This window comes from Loxodonta africana, chromosome 4 (genome assembly GCF_030014295.1).
Source record: "Loxodonta africana isolate mLoxAfr1 chromosome 4, mLoxAfr1.hap2, whole genome shotgun sequence".
Taxonomy (NCBI): Eukaryota; Metazoa; Chordata; class Mammalia; order Proboscidea; family Elephantidae; genus Loxodonta; species Loxodonta africana.
Window position 1 is genome coordinate 15,158,292 of NC_087345.1, and position 22,657 is coordinate 15,180,948.

The following is a 22,657-nucleotide window of genomic DNA, read 5'->3' on the forward strand; positions in this document are numbered from 1 at the left end:
TTTTTTTTAAATTGTGCCTTAAGTGAAAGTTTATGAATCAAGTCAGTCTCTCATACAAAAATTTGTATACACCTTGCTGTGTACTCCTGGTTGCTCTCTACCTAATGAGACAGCATACTCCTTCTCTCCACCCTGTATTCCCCATGTCCATTCAGCCAGCTTCTGTGCCCCCCTGCCTTCTCATCTCCCCTCCAGATAGGAGCTGCCCACATAGTCTTATGTGTCCACTTGAGCCAAGAAGCTCACTCCTCACCAGTATCATTTTCTATCCCATAGTCCAATCCAATCCCTATCTAAAGAGTTGGCTTTGGAAATGGTTCCAGTCTTGAGCCAACAGAAGGTCTGGGGGCCATGCATGACCTCTGGGGTCCCTCTAGTCTCAGTCAGACCATTAAGTCTGGTCTTTTTACGAGAATTTGATGTCTGCATCCCATTGCTTTCCTGCTCCATCAGGGATTTTCTGTTGTGTTCCCTCTCAGGGCAGTCATTGGTTGTAGCGGGGCACTATCTACTTCTTCTGGTCTCAGGCTGATGTAGTCTCTGATTTATGTGGCTCTTTCTGTCTCTTGGGCTCATAATTACCTTGTGTCTTTGGTGTTCTTCATTCTCCTTTGCTCCAGGTGGGTTGAGACCAGTTGATGCATCTTAGACGGCCACTTGTTGGCGTTTAAGACCCCAGACGCCACTCACCAAAGAGGGATGCAGAATGTTTTCTTAATAGATTTTATTATGCCACTTGACCTAGATGTCCCTTGAAACCATGGTCCCCAGACACCACCCCACCCCCACCCTGCTGTCCTGGCCTTCGAAGCGTTCGTTTTATTCAGGAAACTTCTTTACTTTTGGTGTAGTCCAGTTATGCTGACCTCTCCTGTATTGTGTGTTGTCTTTCCCTTCACCTAAAATTGTTCTTGTCTGCTATCCAATTAGTGAATACCCCACTCCCTCCCTACTCTCATAACCATCAAAGAATATTTTCTTCTGTGTTTAAACTATTTCTTGAGTTCTTATAATAGTGGTCTCATACAATATTTGTCCTTTTGGAACTGACTAATTTCACTCAGCATAATGCCTTCCAGATTCCTCCATGTTATGAAGTGTTTCACAGATTCATCATTGTTCTTAATCGATGCATAATATTCCATTGTGTGAATATACCATAATTTATTTATCCATTCATCCATTGATGGGCACCTTGGTTGCTTCCATCTTTTTGCTATTGTAAACAGCTCTGCAATGAACGTGGGTGTGCATATATCTGTTCATGTGAAGGCTCTTGTTTCTCTAGGACATATTCCAAGGAGTGGGATTGCTGGATCATATGGTAGTTCTATTTCTAGCTTTTTAAGAAAGCACCAAATCGATTTCCAAGGTGGCTGTACTATTTTACGTTCCCACCAGCAGTGGACAAGTGGCTCAGTCTCTCCACAATCTCTCAGACATTTATTATTTTGCGTTTTTTGGATTAATGCCAGCCTTTGAGTGAGATGGAATTTCATCGTAGTTTCGATTTGCATTTCTCTAACGACTAATGCTCGTGAGCATTTCCTCATTTATCTGTTAGCTACCTGAATGTCTTCTTTGGTGAAGTGCCTGTTCATATCCTTTGCCCATTTTTTAATCGGGTTATTTGTCTTTTCGTTGTTGAGTTTTTGCAGTATTGTGTAGATTTTAGAGATCAGACGCTGATGAGAAATGTCATAGCTAAAAACTTTTTCCCAATCTGTAGGTAATCTTTTTACTCTTTTGATGAAGTCTTTGGATGAGCATAGGTGTTTGATTTTTAGGAGCTCCCAGTTATCTGGTTTCTCTTCTGGCATTTGTGCATTGTTGGTAATGTTTATATACTGTTTATGCCATGTATTAGGGCTCCTAGCTTTGTCCCTATTTTTTCTTCTATGATCTTTATTGTTTTAGATTTTATATTTAGGTCTTTGATCCATTTTGAGTTAGTTTTTGTACATGGTGTGAGGTATGGGTCTTGTTTCATTTTTTCGCAGATGGATATCCAGTTTTGCCAGCACCATTTGTTAAAGAGACTGTCTTTTCCCCATTTAACTGACCTTGGGCCTTTGTCAAATATCAGCTGCTCATATGTGGATGGATTTATGTCTGGATTTTCAATTCTGTTCCATTGGTCTATGTATCTGTTGTTGTACCAGTACCAGGCTGTTTTGACTACTGTGGCGGTATAATATGTTCAAAGAACCAACTTTTGGTCTTATTGATTCTTTGCATTGTTTTTATGTTCTCAATTTCATTTATTTCTGCTCTAATCTTTATTATTTCCTTTCTTCTGGTGGCTGTGGTTTTCGTTTGCTGTTCTCTTTCTATTTGTTCGACTTGTAGAGCTAACATTTTAATTTGGGCCTATTCTTTTTTGATGTGTGTGTTTATTGCTATAAATTGACCTCTGAGCCCTGCCTTTGCTGTGTCCCAAAGGTTTTGGCATGATATGGTTTCATTCTCATTTGATTCTAGGAATTTTTTATTGCCTCTTTGATTTCTTTTGTTCTGTTGTTTTCAAGCAAGATGTTATTCAATTTCCATGTAATTGATTTTTTTCCCTTGATCTTCCTGTTACTGATTTCTCCTTTTATGGCGTTGTGATCAGAGAGAATGCTTTGTGTTATTTCGATGTTTTGGATTTTACTGAGGTTTGCTTGTGGCCTATCCTGGAGAACGTTCCCTGTGCATTGGGAAAGAATGTGTACTTTGCTGCTGTGGCATGGCATGTTCTATATATGTTAATGTGGTCGAGTTCATTTATGGATTTTTAGTGCTTCGCCCTGGTGGTGCAGTGTTTAAGGCATTCTACTGCTAAGCAAAAGGTTGGCACTTTGAACTCACCAAATGTTTCTTGGGAGAAAGATGTGGCAGTCTGCTTCTGTACAGATGTACAGCCTTGGGGCAGTTCTACTCCGTCCTACAGGGCTGATATGAGTCAAAATCGATTCAACAGAAGTAGGAGTAATATATTTATTTAAATTAACTAATTAGCTCAGTTTGATTTAGCTGATTGGTTTGACTGTAAGAACCTTGCGGTTAACCTAATAGGTTATATGGCTGGTCCATTTACATTTAAGTAATTACTGATATATTTGGGATTACATATGCCGTCCTATTTGGTTCTGTTTCTCTGTCTTGTCTTCTTTTGGGTTGATTGAATTTTTTGTCATTTTTATTTTCCCCCAATAGTTTGAAATTTATGTACTCATGTTTTTTTTTTTTAAGTGTACAGAAAAAAAAAGTGTATATTATCTTATAAAAGTCTAAGTGTAATTAATATCATTACCCTCCCCTCAGATAATCAAGAATTTTTAAAATGCTTTAATTCCAGATACCTCCTCCCGTCTTATTAGTAATTGTTTTTCTGTATTGTAAAGCTATCTAGTTTTTTTAAGCCTCTTGAGACATTGTATTTTAAAATTGATGTTCATTTAGATTTATCCACTGGTGTGCTGATAAACTGGATCTCCAGGGTGGGGGAAACCCTGATTTGTAGCATTTGCCAATTCCCAGGGCATAAACACCCCTACCATGGCAGATCGCAAGCTACCGACAGTTTAAAACCAGTTTGCAAAATTTAGCAAGGCAGTAAGAGACAGCTCCAGCACACCATTCCCTATGCATGCTTGTGTGTTTGTGTTTGTGTGTGTGTGTGTATTACTCTTCGTTGGGGCCATCAGTCCTGAAGTTCAAGTTTGCTGAATTTGGAACCTACCTTGAGATCAAATCTGGGTCTCTGCTCCATTTACCTCTCTGAGTTCTTACTTATCCTTAGAGTTTGGCTTGGTATTTCCTTTCTATCTTGTCAGGTCTTCTGTGCTTTTAAGAAAATTTAAAAATATATTTTTTCCAGGATTTAACTTTTGTTCAGTGGGAGGGTTGTTCAAATAACCTGCCCACAGTATTCTGAGGAATGGAAAACCAGTCTTTCTTTTTTCCTATGCAGAGTTTTTTGCTCCCTTTTTATGTATAAATATGTATTTATACATGTATACACTTAATTTTTCACCCTTTATATTTTTCTTTACAGTATAACAAATATATTTCAGTGTTACTTTGAACTTGTAAGCTTAACTTTGAATGACTGCAAAACATTCCATTGTTTACGTACCTCTTCTCTTGTTACTGGAGCCCCTGGGTGGTGCAGATGGTTGAGCACTCAGCTGCTAACTGAAAGGCTGGAGGTTTGAGTCCAGAGACTCCTTGGAAAAAAGGCCTGGTGATCTGTTTCCTAAAAATCAGCCCCCAAACCCCTATGGCACACAGTTCTACTCTGCACACATAGCATTGCCATGAATCAGAAGGACTTGAAGGCAACTGGTTTGGTTTATTTGGTTTTCCACTGCTGCCATTCAGATTGTTCCCATTTTTCACCATAACAAATTATGCTGCGTTGAATAGCCTTATGCAAAAAGCTTTCAGTGTAGTGAAGATTATTCCTTTAGTATAGACCTTCCAAAATGGAATTCCTGGATCAAAAGGTCTTAATGCATGTTAGTTTCCAAGGGGGCTATGCCAGTTTCCACTCCCAGCAGTGTTTCAGGGTGTCTGTTTCTCTCAAGATAAGTAGGAGCCTTCTTTAAAGGTCATAGACTAAAGGTCATATGGTAGAGAATTTCAAAGATACCGAAGGTGACACAGTGAAAAGTCTTTCTCCCACCCTGTCTCTGCCAGCAGCCACCACACAGTTCCCCAAAGTCAGCTCACTGTTGCCAGGCGCTGCTTATGGATCCCTTCAGAGCTACCCTCTGACTGAGCAAATATGTACATATGTTTGTTTTACGACAAATGGCGGCATACCATACACACTGTCCTGCACCTTGCTTTTACCACTTAGCCATAAATCGTGGCAACATATGTTTGTTTTGTGACGAATGGCAGCATACCAAGCACACTGTCCTGAACTTTGCTTTTTCAACTTGGCCGTAAAGCATGGCTTCTCCGGTCCTTTTACAGCAACATAGAGCCCCATCGGGCAGGTGAGCTGGTGTGTAGCTAACTGTCCTTTGCTGGCCGTTTCAGTTGGTTCCCGTCCTTTGCTTTTACACACTGCTGCTAATAGCTTTGCATGGGCCAGTCTCCCCAGCGTGTGAGCGTGTCACAGGATGAATCCCCAGAAGTGGGGCTGCTAGGTGGAAGGACAAGCCTGTTGGTAGTTTGGACCAACCTTGCCAAATGGCCCTCCTGAGGTGGTCCCCAGCATTGTAGGGAAGAATCTGTTTGGGGGAAGATGGGTGGGATTCTGATCAGAGGGGAAGAAGCCCACCATTTCAAAACCGAGAGGAGGCCTGGGGGACTGTGGAGTGCTGACTCGGCTGCCCAGGGTCCAGGGGTGAATGCTGGGTGAGGAGAAAAGTGAGTGGGGAGGACAGGCGACTTCAGCTGCCCTGCTCCTTCCTGGTTTCTCTCCAGGGTGATGCTGACAGGGACACTGTCTGACAGGCAGCCTGCTGAACTCCACCTCTTCCGGAATTACGATGCCCCGGATACCATACGGGAACCTCGGTTCAGCCAGAATGCTAACCTAAGGCCTCCAACCCAGCCCTCAGGTTAAAACCATGTTTGCTGCATCTGTGAGAAGGCAATTGCCCAAGAGAGGCTGAGGGGTGGTGGGTGGGAGTCCTAGGCTTGCCATTGGGCACCCTCATCCCACTACCATCCACCCACTGCACCTGGTCTCTCTCCCCAGCCTTTACCTGCGGAGGACAGGCAGAGCTGGGGAGACACCAGGCCTAGGGCAGGCTAGTGGAGGCCCCTGCCTGGAGGAGGGCCCTGGAGGTCTCCAGCTGCACTCTGCCTTCCACCAGGACGCAGGACCAGACAGCAAGCACGGCCTTGTGGGTCCTGCTCCTGAGGAGCTCCCAGCCTCCACTTTTCCCACAGCCCAGGTGTTCACACACACGTGCACATGCACGTGCACACACACACACACCCTGACATCTGAGGTGGGCGGGGCTTATACCAGCCCCTTGTGCCACTGGGCCACCCTCTCCCACTCCACAGAACAGCTGGTGTGGAGGGCAGCCCGCAGCAGTGGGGCAGCCCCCACCTACTTCCGGCCCAATGGGCGCTTCCTGGATGGTGGGCTGCTGGCCAACAACCCCACGCTGGACGCCATGACTGAGATACACGAGTACAACCAGGACATGATTCGCAAGGTGAGAGCCACCGCAGGTCGGAGGGGAGGGACATGACTGCACACTGCATCCTCCCCTGCTTCAGCAAAGCTCCGTGAGGGGCGACTCCCAGGAGAGCAGATGGCTTGTATCCACGCGTCCATCTGCCAGTGCACTCCGCAGCAATTTTATCTCACACATGAACCTGTTTGATGGGTGGCATCTACACTGTGCTAAGAAGAATTCTGGGGCCTGATCTGAACCAAGTGGCGAAGACGGTTATGATCAGTTAACAGCATCCACTGTTGGGAGGCGGGCAGGAGATAGCACGCATATCATGTACATGCCAGTCCTAGCCACTGTGCCCAGCCTGGGGACACATGCTTGCCCTTGAAGCACTTAAATCTAGTGGAGAGACAGTCTGTAAACAGGGACGTGTGCCTTTAAAGGCTCTCAGATGCTATGATGGAGATCGGTGGAGGGGCCCAGGAGGAGGGTCACCTTTGCTTAGAGGCCTGGGGGCTTGGGAAAGGCTCCATGGAGGAGGGGACTGCATCCTGAAGCCTTTGGGGACGGGGCAGTGCAGATCCAGTGATCCGAAGGAAGAGAAGCAGCTGTCACCCTGAGGAGCTGGAGCAGCCAGACCCACACATGCTGAGAGAGGCGGTGTAGAGCAGCAGGGCCAGCAGGGGCCTGGAGCCAGACAGGCTCTGCATTTGGGTGCTGGCTCTACCCGTACTTCACTTCACCTGGTAATAGTACAGCAAAATCTTTGAGAGCCGGAACTCAGTGGGACTGCCTTGTTTTTCCAGGTCTCACAAGTTTTCTGCCTTTGACAGGGTGCAGTCTTACCACTTGCCTATTACTCTCTTTTAGTAGAAGATATTTGAGTTTTCCTTCTCTGACAAGTTTCCTCCTTACACGGGTCCCAGCTTCCACAGGTTTTACTGTACCTACCAAGGAGCCCTGGTGGTACAATGGTTCAGTGCTCAGCTGCGAACTGAAAGTTGGTTCGAAACCACCCAGCAGCTCCGTGGGAGAAAGACCTGGCAATCTGCTTCCAGAAAGATTACCGCCTAGAAAACCCTATGGGGCAGTTCTACTCTGTAACAATGGGGTCCTACGACTCAGTGGCACCCAACAAAAACAACACCCCCAGGAGCGCTGTGAGGACTCAATGTGCTCTAGTCTTGGTAACTGTGTGGCTACTAAGAAGCCCTGATACAGCCCCTGGTGATGGCAGCAGGGATTCTGGGCGGTCAGAGGGGGGAGTGCCCTCTAGGGGCCAGACAGGGCAGGGCGGGCTTCTTGAAAGAGATTCAAATGAGAAGGGTCCTCAGCGGTCATCCAGCCCACACCGCTCCTTTTATGGGTGAGGAGCCCTGGACTCAGAGTGGGAGTAATTCGTTTGAGATCACCCTGCAGATTGGCAGCAGGCCTTGTTCTGGAGTGAAAGAGAGCTCCCCACCGCCCGACAGTGTGGCCTGGACAAGCCTTTTAACCCCCTCCCCCCTCCAACTGGATTAGAGTCCTCATTTGTGAAATGAGCTAATCAGCGGCCCTTCCACAGACTGGTGGGAGCAATAAGTGATTTCGTGATGTAAACACCTGGTGAGTACCAGAAACCTTCCCTGGCCATGACCTTGACCTTACATCAGGCAGCGGCCAATCCTTAAAAGAGAATGCCCAGTGCTAGTGTGTTTCTACAGTTGCAGCCCAGTGTGTCAGAGTAAAACTGTGCCCCCATGCAGTCTTCAGTGGCTGATTTTTCAGAAGCAGATCGCCAGGTCTTTCTTCTGAGGTTCCTCTGGGTGGACTCCAACCTCCAACCTTTCCGTTAGCAACCGAGCATATTAACTGTCTGCACTGGCCAGGGCCCCCAGCTCATGTGCACAGGGCTTTTGTTGCCCACACCGGCCCTTGAACTGGGAGGAAGCTGCAGCTCAGAGGCCAGGGGCAGTGTCCCGGCCACAAGGGGCTGGCCGGAGTGAGCCCCAGGCTGTGCTCTTGCCCATGAGGACTATTGCTGTCTCGTCATGCTCCCACCGAAGCCCCCGGCCTCTCTCTGACTCTCCCCAAGGTGGAAAGCTCTCTGCTGACCACCCTCGTCCTGTTCACAACAGGGTCAGGGCCACAAGGTGAAGAAACTCTCCATCGTCGTCTCCCTGGGGACAGGGAGGTCCCCACAGGTACCCGTGACCTGCGTGGATGTCTTCCGTCCCAGCAACCCCTGGGAACTGGCCAAGACTGTTTTTGGGGCCAAGGAACTGGGCAAGATGGTGGTGGACTGTGTGAGTAGGGCCCCTTCCCCAGGGGTCTCCAGCCTGGTCTGATGCCTTCGCCTTCTTCCTGTGGGAGGCAGCAGGGCACTGTGAGCCTGTTTATCCAGCTGCGGGGAGACAGGCCTGATTAGTAGTTTCCTTGTGGGACAGGAGCCTTGCCCAGAGCTGTGCTTCTCAAATGCTCCTTAGCTGCGGAGCCCTTTCTTCAACTGCAGCTCAGAATCTAAAGTGGACAAAGCTGCAGGGGAAGGGGACAAGGCGGCCCGGCCACTCATCTGCTGCCCCCACCCCTCGAGACCCTGAACGGGCTCAGCTGAACCAAATGTGGAACCCACAGATGGTGGACAGTGGGGACAGCAGCCCCGAGAGGGGGACCTGCCCAGTGTCCCCTGCTGATGGGTAGCTAGGCGCGACTAGAACCAGGGGTCCTGATTTCAGGGCAGGGCTCCCCCACTGTCCTGGGTGGGGCCCCTGGGGAGGGCTAGGTGCAAGGTGAGTGGAGGTGCTCACTGGGCTTCTTCACACCAGTGCACGGATCCGGACGGGCGGGCAGTGGACCGGGCGCGGGCGTGGTGCGAGATGGTCAGCATCCAGTACTTCAGGTGAGGCTCGCACACCCAGCCCAGCCCCACACCCTGGCCAGGCCCGATGCGTCCACCTTCCCAGCCGTCGGCGTGGACTTGCCCTTTCCCCGAGGGGCTGTTCTGCTTCCCTTGCTCACCCAGGCCCAGCTCTTGCCCCCAGCCAGGCTGAGCATCCTGGGGTGACCCCTCTTCCTTGGCCTGGACAGATTGAACCCTCAGCTGGGGACGGACATCATGCTGGACGAGGTCAGCGATCTGGTGCTGGTCAACGCCCTCTGGGAGACCGAGGTCTACATCTATGAGCACCGGGACCAGTTCCAGAAGCTTATCCAGCTGCTGCTTGAGCCCTGAGGCGTCCAGACCCAGCACCGCCCCCCACCCCACCCCACCCAACCAGCCCCTGCTGGGGAGGCCCGGCGAGGCCCAGACCTTGGAGCACTGGACAGTGCTGGCACCTCAGTTGTGCCTTGGACAGGCCGGGGTCCATGAGGCACCGAGCTTCTAGCCTGAGGCCAGTCCTGAAGGCTTTTCTCCCCCTTCTGTTCTCACCTGGCATTTTTTTATTCCAGGCTTTAAAAGCCTAGAGCTTCACCGGGCCCCTCTCCCTGACATAAAGGGGCCTCTGACAACTAACTGACAGGATCCCTCAACCTGTCAGCTGAAACACTAAGGGTGCCCATGTGCCTCACCCCGGACCCAGCTCTGGCCTCCCACAGGGCCCTGGAAGGCCACCCCAGCATCTCAGCGCCCCCTCCAGGTTCCTTGGTGGGTGAGACTTTCCCCTTCCGCCCTCTCCCCCATACCCTTTCTTTCCCTGGGGGGCAAGGGCTAGAGAAAGGGGATGTCCCCCACCACTTTAGCCAGGGAAACCTCAGGCTCCAGGAGCGAGAGGACCCGTTTGACTTTGCCCCTCAACACACCCACTGCCCACACCCCTCAGACCTACCCCGCCTTAGCTCTCCCGGCTCTCAAAGGTCACTCCTGGGGATTCATTTCTTCCTCCCAACAAGGAAGCGTTTTAAGGGTGTGCCTGGGGCTGCAATGAGGAAGGGCTCAGGGGCCTCCCCAAAACTGAAATAAACTGTGGGTTCAAGTTGGCTCATGTTGTGTTCATTGTGGTGTGGTGCAGCCCCCCACCCCCCATGCAGCTTTGACCTTCAGTCTTGACCTGTCTTCTTCCTGCACCCACTCAGAGCCTACACTTCCAGGCTTCCTGGGATGGGGTCACCTTCTCTCCCCTCCTTCACAGAGCAGGAAATAAGGGGCTAACACTCTGATGCCCTTCCCCTAGGCAGGCCCATGTAGGGTGTGGCCACGCTAATCCTCACTGTGGTGTACAAGGCCAGGGAGTGAGGGAGTGCCCCACTTGACAGCGGTGGGGATTGAGACCCAGAGAGGGCACGGCAGGTCTGTGCACCTTGGGGCCTGTGCTGCCTCTTCTCCAGCAGACTTGGGCAGAGGACCCACAGAGGGCGCCGCCTCGGCCCTCAAGGCCAGGCCTGATGGCGACCAATGGAGGGAAGAGGCCTGAGAATTGTGCCCACTGATTGGTCTGTTTGGCCTCCAGGGGCTGGGCCCCCTGTGTCTGTCAGGGAGGGTTCCAGAGAGGGGCTATTGAGCAGCTCTGGCCCAACAGGGTGGGCAATGCCCCGGACAGGCCCCATCTTGGCAGGCAGGCAGGAGGGCAGGGTCCTCCCCGCCCCGAGCCCAGGGGTCCCCGGCTGGCAGGGAAGCCTCACCCTTGAGGAAGACTCAGAGGAGCAGCCCTGCCCACGTGCCCCCCACCCCTGCAGCTCAGGGGGTAAATAATTGAAAGGGCAGATCACACGAACCACCCACGTCACAGGCTGCCTTTCCCGCCGGGTCTGGTTACGCCCCAGATCGCATTCTGACATCCCTGGCTGGTGAATAATTAAGCTGCCACCTCCTCCTCACGGCCCTCGAGCCACGGGGCCCACTCTGCAGCCTCTCTTGCTGCCCGCCGAGCAGTGGGCACCAGCAGGCACCACCCCAGCACTCCGGACCTGCCAGTGCCTGTGTGCCCGCTCCATGGCCCCTGAGATGGACCAGTTCTACAGGTCCACCATCGCCATCTACAAGGTGAGCATGTGTACAGCCCGGGCCCAGGCACAGAGGTCAGGCTGCTCTGCAGGATGGTGAGCATGGGCTGGTAGCATGTTCAGAGAAGAACGGCCCCGAAGCCAGGCTGGCCCAAGCTGTGGCCATGGGATGGGATCATTTGGAGCAGTCAGCCATGCTAGTCCCAAGCTGGGGCTCCAGAGCAGGATTTGTCCACAGTCACCCAGAGTGAGGGTCCAGCCAAGATGGCACTCAGCAGGAGCCGCCCCACCACCTTCCAAGCACTGGAGAAGGCAGGACGGGGCCCAGGGTGGCTGGAGCTGGGAGCAGGGCCTGAGTAGCTGAGCCTAAAGGGTGGAAGTCCAGATCCCAGACCCTGACAGCCCAAGCGAAAGGAGCTGGTGCCTGGCCTGGAGGTGGGGGGGTGGGGGTCTCTCTCTTGTTTCTGATCCCCTCTTTCAGACTCCCTGCTCCTCCCAGAGGTATGCAGACTCCACAGACATTTATTGAGCACCTCCTGTATGCAGGCCCCTTTCACCTATAGGCCTCACAGCACCCTACCTGTGGGGTAGAAAGTAGTCACCCCATTTGGTAGATGAGGACACAGACAGAGATGAGGTTTGATAAACCCAGAGAGGTTAATCAGCTTGTTCAAGGTCACAAAGGAAGGAAGAGGAGCTGCTGGGATTTGAACCAAGAGCAAGTCTAAGTCCAAGTCCAGGGCTATCTTCACTACTCCAGGTGCGCTCCAGCTGGCCATGGTCTAGGGTGGCTGAGGGGATCCAGCCACTACCTCTCTCCCAGGGTGCTTTGCATTGAGGAGGGCAAGGTCTGCCCCTGTCCCTGCATGGCTGTCAGCAGCCCACGGGTCCAGCCCAAGAGGCCTGGACTCGGGACCTCAGTAGACAGGCAGGTTTAGCCCAGGGGGTGAAGGGAGCCCCTCTGAGGGGCACTGTTTCAGGGACTGAGGTCTGCCAGGACAAGTGGGTGAGCAGAAGCCAGCTGAAGGGGGACCCTGGCTTAGACCCAAAGCCCGTTGCCATCGAGTTAATTCCGACTCATATCAACCCTACAGGACAGAGTAGAACTGCCCTGTAGGGTTTCCAAAGAGCGGCTGGTGGATTTGAACCCTCAATCTTTTGGTTAGCAGCTGAGCTCTTAACTACTGTGCCACCAGGGCTCCTGGCTTAGAACCCAACTACCCACTGCCTTCGAGTCAATTCCAACTCATAGCGAACATACAGGACAGAGTAGAACTGCCCCACAGTGTTTCCAAGGAGCTTAGAACAGGGCCGCCAAAATATGGCCTCTAAGACCCCTGCTAGCTGAGAGCAGGGGCTGTGGGTGACCCCAGGTTTTTGGATGACCCCCCAGAGTCTGGAGGTTTCTCACTGGGCCTGGGGTGCCTGCTCTGAGGCCTGACAATTTGCCTCAGCTCATGGTTCTTCTCCCCAATCTCACCCCCACACCCTTGCCCTCTGGGTCCAGAGCATCACGGAGCAGTTTAACCCTGCCCTGGAGAACCTGGTGTACCTGGGGAATAACTACCTCCGGGCTTTCCACGGTGAGTGCCCAGCCACAGGGTGCCCAGCCCTGGCCTCTACTACCCCCACCCACTCCAGGTCCGTTCATGCAGCACCCACCCACACCCAACCCATATTCTCGGCACCCCACACTAGATAGCTATCCACAAGACAGGCTGTCCCTCTTCACCCCTACATTCTCCTACCCACCATCCTCACTTCACAGCCAGGACCCCTGCACATCCTACCCCCTTACCTTCCTGTGCCCACACATCTTATACCACCCCACCCAGTCCACACCCCCACACCCCTTACCTACCCCTGCTTACTCAGGTGCCCCCAAATACTCCCTGAGATATAGGACCAGACCTGGCAGGTCCCACACAACCCAACACCCCCCAACAGCCACACACGTTTCTATATGTCACCTAGATGCCACCTGGTGACCCTGCCACCAGACCAGTTCCACCTCTGGATCCCAGCCTTATATCCACAGCTGTTTTTCCACACACCCCTAAGCCAGCCTCACTGCTCACTCAGTCCCATGCAAACAGCGACCTGTCATCCACCCCACCGTGGCCCTCATGTTTCTCAACACCCGCCCCCCGCCAGCGCTAATCAAGAGAGTAGGCGGTCCTCTGTGGGATGATGGCACCGTGGAGGCCCAAACACCCAAAGCTGAGCACCACGCTTCCCTCCTTGCCTTTTAGGACTTGGGAGTCCAAGCTGGCTCTCCTCCATACCTGCTCCCCGCTCCCAGCCTTCACCCCACCCCATGCCCTGCACCTTGAGCCTCACAGCACACCTGCCACACCCTCCTGATGGCCACACACAGGGACACCTGCGCCTGCCACAGGCCTACACTGGTGCTGCCCCACAGGGCGCCCCATTCCGCTCCTCCTCCCCAGTGCCCTGTCTCCGCACACACCCAACTCCATGTCCCCCTCACATGCACAAGGCCGGATCCCACGGTGCACCCCTCCACACCCCTCTCTCCTGACAAGGGTGGGGGTGGAGCAGAGGAGTGGTGGGGACTGTATCCCCCTTCTCGCCACAGCCCTGTCTGAGGCAGCCGAGGTGTACTTCAGTGCCATCCAGAAGATTGGGGAGCAGGCCCTGCAGAGCTCCACCTCCCAGATCCTGGGTGAGTGCTGCAGCCCCACCTCCTTGGGGGACATTCCTCTGAGCTCCTTCTCCACCTCCAGGCCACTTCCTGCTGTCCAGGCACTGGGTCCCTCCATTTGTCCCATCGATGCCTCCCCTCAAGCCCCACACCTGCCTTTGCCTGCTGTCCTAGTGTTCAAGGGGGGAGGGGAGAGCCTTTAACGGATCTGCCCTTCCAGAAAGTGCCCCCAAACTCAAGCTTTGCACTAGAGCCTCCCAGCCCACTCTCATTTCTGCAGTCTGGGCCCCTCCCCCCACTCCCTGCAGCTTCCAGGGCTGGGACATGCAGCCCCAGAGCCCTGTGGAGACCCCTAAAATCAGCCTCAGGCAGCCCCTTAGGGCAGGCTCTGGTGGGAAAAAGGCAGGCAGAGCAGGCTCCCCCACCCTGAAGCCGCCCCCTCTATGCCCCAGGTGAGATCCTGGTGCAGATGTCTGACACCCAGCGGCACCTGAATTCTGACCTGGAAGTAGTGGTGAGTACTGGACCCCATGGCCTTGAGGAGCAAGGGCCTCATCTCCCAAGTTCTCCTCTCAGGGAGGACTTCCTGGCCCCATCCCGGCCCTGAGTGTCATGGGCCCCTGCTAGGGCCAGGATCTGCCGGGCATGGCTACCCGTGTTATCCTGTTCAATCCTCACAGAAACCCTAGGAGGCAGCTGCCAGGTCTATCCCCATTTTATGAGGAGGAAACTGAGTCTTAGAGGTTTGATAACTGGCCTAAGATCCCAGAATGAGTGAAGGAGCTAGGGTGGGAAGAAACCATGCCCAGGGGTGTCAGGCTCCAGCCCCCTCGCCTCAACCCTGGCCCTCCCTACTCCCTTCTCCAAAGGAGTAACCATAGTGAGTAAGTAAAACCCTCCCACGTCCCAGTGCCCACAGGACTGAACACAGGCTCCCCAGTGAGGAGTTCTGGGCCCTGCTGATCCCACGGCTTCCCTCCAGCACCCCCCAGTCATAGCCCAGCCACACCATAGAGCTGGCCTTCTCCAGACCCAGCCTGGCATCCCCACCGCTGGGCCACGGTCATGCTTCTCTCAGCCTAGAGTACTGACCCTGCCCCCTGCCATCTAGCACAGATGTAGCCTCCTCCGTGGAGCTCCCCAGCCTCTGACCTCTGGCAGGTTCAGTCACTTCTCCCTCTGGATGTCAAATGGAGGCTCCTTTCTGTACGTAGTACGTGCAGGTTAAGACAGCAAGCTCTGCAGCCAGAACACCTGGGCTCAAATCCCAGCTCCACCATTACCGGCTTAGCGGCCTTGGACAGGTTACTCAGTATCTGTGTGCCTCAGTTTACTTGTGTAAAATGGTTGTTGTTGTTAGTTTCCATCAGGTCAATCCCAGCTCACGGTGGGTTCAAACCACTAACCTTTTGGCTAGTAAAAAAACAAAACCAAACTTGTTCCTGTCGAGTGGGTTCCAACTCATAGCGACCCTACAGGACAGGGGAGAACTGCCCCATAGGGCTTCCAAGGAGCAGCTGATGGATTTGAACAGCTGACCTTTCGGTTAGCAGCCAAACACTTACCCACGGTGCCACCATTTTGGCTAGCCGTCAGTGCTTAATTAACTGTTTGTGACACTGCTTTGTAGGATTCTTTGAGGGTTAAATGTAACCTGCTCACCGTAATCCCCGGCAGCCAGAAGTCCTTTATGTATCTCAGTTGTGATGATTAGAAGTAGAATTTAGTTCCCTGTCTCTATCCCTCCCAAGACTGTGGGCTCTGCAGGGCAGGAATGGTGGTCTTCTCACTAGCTCAGGGCCTGGCATGGGTCTGGTACCCAGCAGGGCTTCACTGACGGTGGAAGGAAAAACTGAGCTTGAAAAAGGGAGCCGGTCTTGGCTACAAGGAGAGGAAGGGAGCGGGCTCAAGGGGGCAGAATGGAATAAGAAAGGCCGCAAGACCAGCAGGGGTGCACCAGAAGGCAGAGTGGGAGAGGTGGGCCTGATGGTGAGGGGCCTTGGAAGGTTTAGAAGGAAACCTCAATCAATTGTGACAGTCCATGGTTCTCAAATGTATGGGGGTAGGGAGCCCTGGAAACCAGAGTCATCTTTGGGGGCCACCATAAAATACTCACCACTTTGATTACCGTGCTAGAGTGGAAAATGGTTTCCCAAAGCAGAAAATGCAGGTGCATCACATCTCTGCATGGTAAATCCACATCCCTGGGCCTGTCTCCCCAGGCACTGCGAGGTGTTGCCCTAAGCCTGCATGCCTCTTGGGCTGGCACAGCTCATCATGGCAGCCTATACCTTCCTAACCTTGTGATTGATGTCTCTCTGTGTCATTTGTGGGACACCTGGGTTAGGCAAGGACAAGTCTCACCCAGACCTGCTCTGTAAGGAGAGCTATCCTCTCAGGGCACCAGTCTTGGCCGTAACAGTCGGGCAGCGCCCTCAGCCAGAGCTGTACCAGGTAGAATAGCACCAGAGGCTACCTCCATCTTGGGCTCGTTCATTCAATAACCATTTACTGCCATGTGCCCCCATTGTGTGCCAGGCACTGTTGTAGGCACTGGGGACACAGCAGACAAAATTCCTCTCAAAAAGTGGAGTCAGACCAAAAAAAAGCCAAGATAAATAAGTAAACATATATGTTACTGTAAGATGCAGTCAATGCTATGGAGAAGAAGAAAGCAGGGAAAGGGGATAGGAAGAGTTTGGAGAATACAGCTGACACTGAGAAAAGATCTGAAGGAGGTGAGGGAGTTAGCGAGGGAGGTATCTAGGGGAAGAGTGTTCCTGGCAGAGGGAACAGCATGTGGAGAGGCTCTGAGGAGGCCCACCTGTTATGTTCACAGCACAATGATGAGGCCCCTGTAGCTGGAGATGAGATCAGCAGTTAACAGGGGGACCTTGTTGGAACTCTGGGTAGAGGGGGCACCCTTAGAGGGCTTCAAACAAAGGAGTGACAGGATCTGACTTAGGATGGGGTTTTTTCCTTCTTCTTCATCTTCTTTTTCCTTTTTAGACCTCTTTTATTGTAAAATAAAACACTGATACAGAAAATCAAGCCGAATGAATGCAGAGTTTAATGAATCATTGTAAAGCAAGCATCCCTGAAACTGTCACCCAGGTTAAGAACTTTGCTGACCTTCCCTGAATTCTCTCCATGTGTCACCATCAAACTCACAGCTCTTCCCTCCCTCCAAAAGTGACCACTGGCCTGGCACTTCCTTGTGTTTCTTCATATTTTCATCCACAGACACTATAGCTTAGTCTTACTAGTTAAAAATTTATATATATCTTTAAGTATCTTTTAATCTACTAGTTTTCTCTCCATCCCTATCTTTTCCTTAAAATTTTCCTGTTGACAGCCCTGGAGTCATTTGAGTTTCTCATAGTCTGGAGTTTCTCACAATCTGGATATTGCTGATCTCATACTCGCCACGCAGTTCAGCTTGTCCTCTGGATTCAGAAATTCAGGGAAAAAAACTAACATAAAAGACTAGCAAGAGAAAACCTTTGATGTAAAATCCGGTAGATAAAATCCAGACTCAGGTTCCACACCTTTGGCAAGATAGAGGGTGCTGGATTCTTCCGTCGGGAGACACTTCATGCCTTTTGTCATGTGCCATTAGCAGCAGTGGATTCTCAACGCGTCTACATCTATGAACACATTAGGAGTTACAAAATGATACTGTTCTGATGCTCTTCCACGTATTAACTGTAACGCTTCTATAAAAAGATGCTTCCCCCTCACGTACTATTTGTTACCCAGGGACTCCTATTATTTGTATGTTGGATCTTCATAGACTGTCTTCAATATTTGTCTCTTCTTCTTGGATATCTTTATGTCTTTTTCATTTCTTTTTCCTTTCACTTCCAGATTTGTTGTTGTAGTTAGTTGCCACTGAGTTGGCTCCAACTCATGGTGACTTGATGTATAATGGAGCAAAACATTGCCCAGTCCTGTACCATCTTCATGATCATTGGTATGTCTGAGCCCATTGTTTTGACTCATGTGTCAGTCTATCTCATTGAGTGTTTACCTCGTTTTCATTGACCCTTTAACTTTATGAAACATGATGTCCTTTTCTAGCAATTGATCTTTCCTGAAGATGCTTCCAAAGTGAGCCGAAGTCTTGCCATCCTTGCTTCTAAGAAGCATTCTGGTTGTATTTCTTCTAAGACTGATTTGTTCGTGATAAAGCAAACCTGTTGCTATCGAGTTGACTCCAACTCATGGCAACCCTATAGGACAGGACAGAGTAGAACTGCCCCATAGGGTTCCAAGGCCACAATCTTTATGAAAGCAGACTGACACATCTTTCTTCTGCAGAATGGCTGGTGGGTTCAAGTTGCTGACCTTTTGGTTAACAGCCAAGCGTGATTAACTTCTGCACCACCAGGGCTCCTTTTGTTCATGATAGTATGATTTAAACATACTTGTTTTTCTTTAAACTTTATATATGTATGTGTATATATATATATAAAATGTATGAACTATCATACTACCACTGAACAAAGTTTAAATACATACAATGTTCTAAAATTGGTGGTGATAGTTGCAAAACTCTTGAGTATACTAAAAACTACTGAACAAAATGTCTATAAGCTTTATTTAGTGGTTTTTAGCAGATTCAAGAGTTTTGCAGCTATCACCACTGTCTAATTTTAGAACGTTTTCATCACCACCCCCCCAGAAAAAACCTCAAAAAACTCCATGCCTATTAGTAACCACTCATCATTTTTTAGTTTCTTTTTGATTTAAACAATTCCCACCTCTCAGCTTTCTGTTTCTCTTAAGGCATTATTTGTTGTGTTTATTCATTCTTGTGTTCCTTGTAGCTTAGCCTTCGTTACTGAGATCAATTTTCCTTTTTAAGTTTATAATTTTTTCCTGAATTCTGTCTCTTATTTCTATATTTTTCTTATTCTGATCTATGTTGCATCTTACCTATCTGTTATCATTTTGTTAATGTCTTTTGGTTCACTTTCAAGTAGTAGATAACACTTTTGTGGGCCTGTCTTTCTAGTGTGTTTTCATTGTCTGTATGGAAACCCTGGTGGCATAGTGGTTAAGTGCCACAGCTGCTAACCAAGAGGTCTGCAGTTCAAATCTTCTAGGTGCTCCTTGGAAATTCTATGGGGGCAGTTCTACTCTGTCCTATAGGGTTGCTGTGAGTTGGAATTGACTCGATGGCAGTGGGTTTGGTTTGGTTTAGGAATGTTCTCTTCCTTATTCCCTTTTTTCTCATAATTACTTTCTACTGGATTTTACATCAAAGGTTTGCTGTTGCTAGTTTTTTTAACGTGAAATTTAGTTTTTTTCCACTGAATTTTTAGAAGGAGGCATGGTTAAGGATAGCTTTTATAACTTTACAAGATCTCGTCCTGTTGTTTTTGTGTAGTTTCCAAAAACATGGCAGCCTTCTTTCTGAAATTTCCTGCCTCTGTTGCCCTCCCCTACCTTTGTTGGACTGTCTTTCCTTTGTCTCTCTTGTCCCTGTTCTTCTTGATTTTTATCCTATCCTCAACATTTTCCCCTCAGTTTGAGCCCTATCCTGGAACAGAGCCTGGGTGGTCAGTTTCAAGAGTTCATAGGAGCTAGGTTTCTCCAGACACTTCAGACTCTACCAAGAACCCCTTGAGCTCCTGCCTTTTGGATTAGCCAAAATCCCTTCAAGCTTCAGCTGCTGTTCTCAGATTACCTTGCTGTGCTTTCCGGTGAATACTTGTTGACTATTCTGGAAGGTTCTCTTATTCTCAGGTCCATCAGACATAGTCACCTCCCAGTGCTTTGTCCTGCACAGATGGTGATATGCAGGCCTCATAGATGTTAGCAACTTGTGTTTTGGGGTTTGTGGGAATACCTTGTCGCATAGTTTTCTTACAAATGTTATCTGTTAGTTTTAGGTTTTGCTACATAGTTTCTCTACCTGTTTTTATGAGAGAATGAGGGGAGATTTTAAAACTATGCTGCCATTGCCACCATCATCCCAGAATAGTACTTATTGTTTCTTATTGAGGTAAAAGTTATATATGATAACTGTCCAGTTCTAAAATGTTAAGTTTGATGACTGTTGACAATTGTATACATTATTAACCACCATGTTAACAAGAGTTAGAACATTTCCATCAATCCAGAAAGTTCCCTTAGCTCCTTTAATCTAGAGATTAATTTTGCCTGTTCTAAAACTTCATATGGATGGAATCATACCATATGTATTTTTTGTGTGTGTCCAACTTCTTTCATTCAGCATAATGTCTGTAAGACTAATTCATGTGTTGCATGAATCAATACTTCATTCTGTTCTATTGCTGAGTACTAGTCCATTGTGTAAGGATAACACAATTTGTTTATGCATTCTTCTGTTGATGGTCATTTGGGTTGTTTCCAGTTTGCGGCTACTATGAATAACACTGCTGTGAACGTTCTTGTACAAGTCTTTTTGTGGATATTCATTTTTCTTGGGAAAATGCCTAGGAATGTATACTTAACATTTTAAGAAACTGCCAAAGAGTTCTCCAAAGTTATTGTACCATTCTTCACTCCCACCAGCAATGTGTGGAAACCGCAGTTGCTCTACATCCTAACTAGCATTTGATGTTGTCAGTCTTTTTAATTTTAGCCTTTCTACTGGGTATGAAATGGTAACTCAATGTGGTTTTATTTTTGCATAGCCCTGATGACTAATGCTTTTTAATATGCTTGTCAGCCATTGATATATCTTCTTTCATAAGTGTTTGTTTAGTCTTTTGCTCATGTTTTATTGAGTTTACATCCAGTTAATGTTCACTTATAAGAGTTCTTTATATAATCGGGGTATGAGTCTTTTGTCAAGGATATGTACAGTAAATATTTTTTCCCAGGCTGTAGCCTGTCTGTTCATTTTCTTAGTGATGCCTTTGATGAACAAAAATGTAAAATTTCAGTGAATTTAACAATGTTTCAATGGTTCGTACCTGTGTCTTGTGATTGGCAGAATAAAGGACCCTACATCTTAACCCCCAGAACCTGTGAGTATGTTATCTTAAGTGACAAAAGGGACTTTGCAGATAGGATTAAGTTAAGGACCTTCAGATGGGGAGATTAGTCTGGATTATTCACGTGGGCCCAATGTAATCACAGGGTCTATAGAAGAGGGAGAGAGAAGAAGAGTCAGAGTGATGTGATGTGAGAAGGACTCAGTCCACTGCTGTGAGCTTTGTAGATGGAGGAAGGGGGCCATAAGCCAAGGAATGCAAATGACCTCTCTCTAGAAGCTAGAAAATGATAGGAAACGGATTCTCCCCTAGAGCTTCCAAAAATGAATGCAACCCTGTTGACCCTTTGATTTTAACCCAGTGAGACCTGTGTCAGACTTCTAGTCTATAAAACTGCAAAATAGTAAATTTATGCTGCTTTAAGCCACCCAGTTTCAGGTAATCTATTACAGTGGCGATAGAAACCTAATACGTGTCCTATCTAACAAATATTTGCCTACCGCATGGACACAAAGATATTCTCTTAAGGTTTCTTCTAAGAAGCTCTATGTTCTGGGTTTTGCATTTATTTCTAAAATCCATCTCAGATTTATTTTTACATATGGAGTGAGATGGAATCAGTGTTCATTTTTTCCCTATATGGATATTCAGTTTTTCCAGGACCTTTTGCTTTCCCCATTGAATTGAATTGGTGCCTTGGTCCAAAATTGATTGATCATATATATGTGAGTCTATTTCTGGATTCTTTACTCTGTTCCGTTGATATTTGTCTATGCTTACATCAATACCACACTGCCTTAATTACTGTAGCTTTATAGTATATCTTGAAATCAGGTAGTTTAAGTCTCCCAACTTTGTTCTTCTTTTTCAAAATCATTTTGGCTAATCAAGATCCTATTCATTTCCATGTAAATTATAGGACTAGCTTGTCAATTTCTTAAAAAATGCCTGCTGGGGTTTTAATAGCAATTGAATTAATCTGTAGATGAATGGAATCTTAACAATATTGAATCTTTATATCCATGAGCATGGTATATCTCCCCTTATTTCTCACCGATGTTTTGTCATTTTCAGTGTGGCAGTCTTGCACATCTTTTGATAGATTTATTCTTAGCTATTTGATGTTTTTTGAAGCCACTGTAAATGAAATTTTCAGCTTATATTTTAATAAGATCACTCTGACTGTTGTATTAAGACTAAACTATTGGGGGTGGAGGGCAAAAGCAGAAGCAGGAAGACTAGTTAGGAGGCTACTGCAATCATCCAGGGGATAGATAATGTAGCTGGAAAAGGGTGGCACCAGTGGTGGTGGTGAGAAGAGATCAGATTAAGATAAAGCCAGCAAGATTTTCTTTCTTTCTTTTTTTTAAGTGCTTTATGGAGCTATAATTAACATAACATGCAATTCACCCTTGAAAGTACACAGTTCAGTGACTTTTAGTATATTCATAGAGGTGTGTGTCCATCACCACAATCAATTTTAGAACATCTTCATTACCCTAAAAAGAAACCCACACCCCTTAGCTGTCGCCATTTAACCCCTTTCTCCCCTCCAAACCCTAGGCAACCACTAATCTGTTTTCTGTATCCATAAATTTGCCTGTTCTGGACTTTTCATATAAGTGGAATTGTACAGCACATGATCTTTTGTGACTGGCTTCTTTAACTGAGCATAATGTTTTCAAGGTTCTTCTATGTTATAACATGTATCAGCACTTCATTTTTTTTTTTATCACTGAATAATATTCCATTGTATGGATATATCACATTATATTTATCCTTTTATCATTTAATCAATATGGGCTGTTTTCTACTTTTTGGCTTTTATGAATAATGCTGTTATGAACGTTTGTGTGCAGGTTCTGGTGTGGATATATGTCTTTGTTTCTCTTGGGTATTTACCTAGGAGTGGAATTGCTGGGTCATATAGTAACTTTCTAGGATCCCTGGTGGCACAGTTGTTAAAGTGCTCA

At 48.5% G+C, this 22,657-nt stretch overlaps 2 protein-coding genes across 7 annotated transcripts in view; both read left to right on the forward strand.

Moving 5' to 3' along the window:
* Window positions 1-10,139, forward strand: part of PLA2G6 (phospholipase A2 group VI) — an 82,653-nt gene extending 72,514 nt beyond the window's left edge. For 2 of the 6 annotated variants that reach the window (XM_064283546.1, XM_064283547.1), the window contains 5 exons: window positions 5,422-5,558; window positions 6,013-6,167; window positions 8,249-8,416; window positions 8,936-9,009; window positions 9,198-10,137. In XM_064283546.1, coding sequence (XP_064139616.1) covers window positions 5,422-5,558; window positions 6,013-6,167; window positions 8,249-8,416; window positions 8,936-9,009; window positions 9,198-9,342 — 679 coding nt within the window. In that variant the 3' untranslated portion in view covers window positions 9,343-10,137. Of the gene's footprint in view, window positions 1-5,421; window positions 5,559-5,698; window positions 5,898-6,012; window positions 6,168-8,248; window positions 8,417-8,935; window positions 9,010-9,197 lie in introns of those variants that run through there. The other 4 variants (XM_064283545.1, XM_023559990.2, XR_010321689.1 and 1 more) reach the window with 4 other exon arrangements.
* Window positions 10,140-11,040: 901 nt separating this feature from the next.
* The window catches only part of BAIAP2L2 (BAR/IMD domain containing adaptor protein 2 like 2), a 32,734-nt gene continuing 21,117 nt past the window's right edge, over window positions 11,041-22,657 (forward strand). The window contains exons 1-4 of the mRNA XM_064283549.1: window positions 11,041-11,091; window positions 12,559-12,634; window positions 13,651-13,737; window positions 14,169-14,230. Coding sequence (XP_064139619.1) covers window positions 11,041-11,091; window positions 12,559-12,634; window positions 13,651-13,737; window positions 14,169-14,230 — 276 coding nt within the window. The remainder of the gene's footprint in view (window positions 11,092-12,558; window positions 12,635-13,650; window positions 13,738-14,168; window positions 14,231-22,657) is intronic.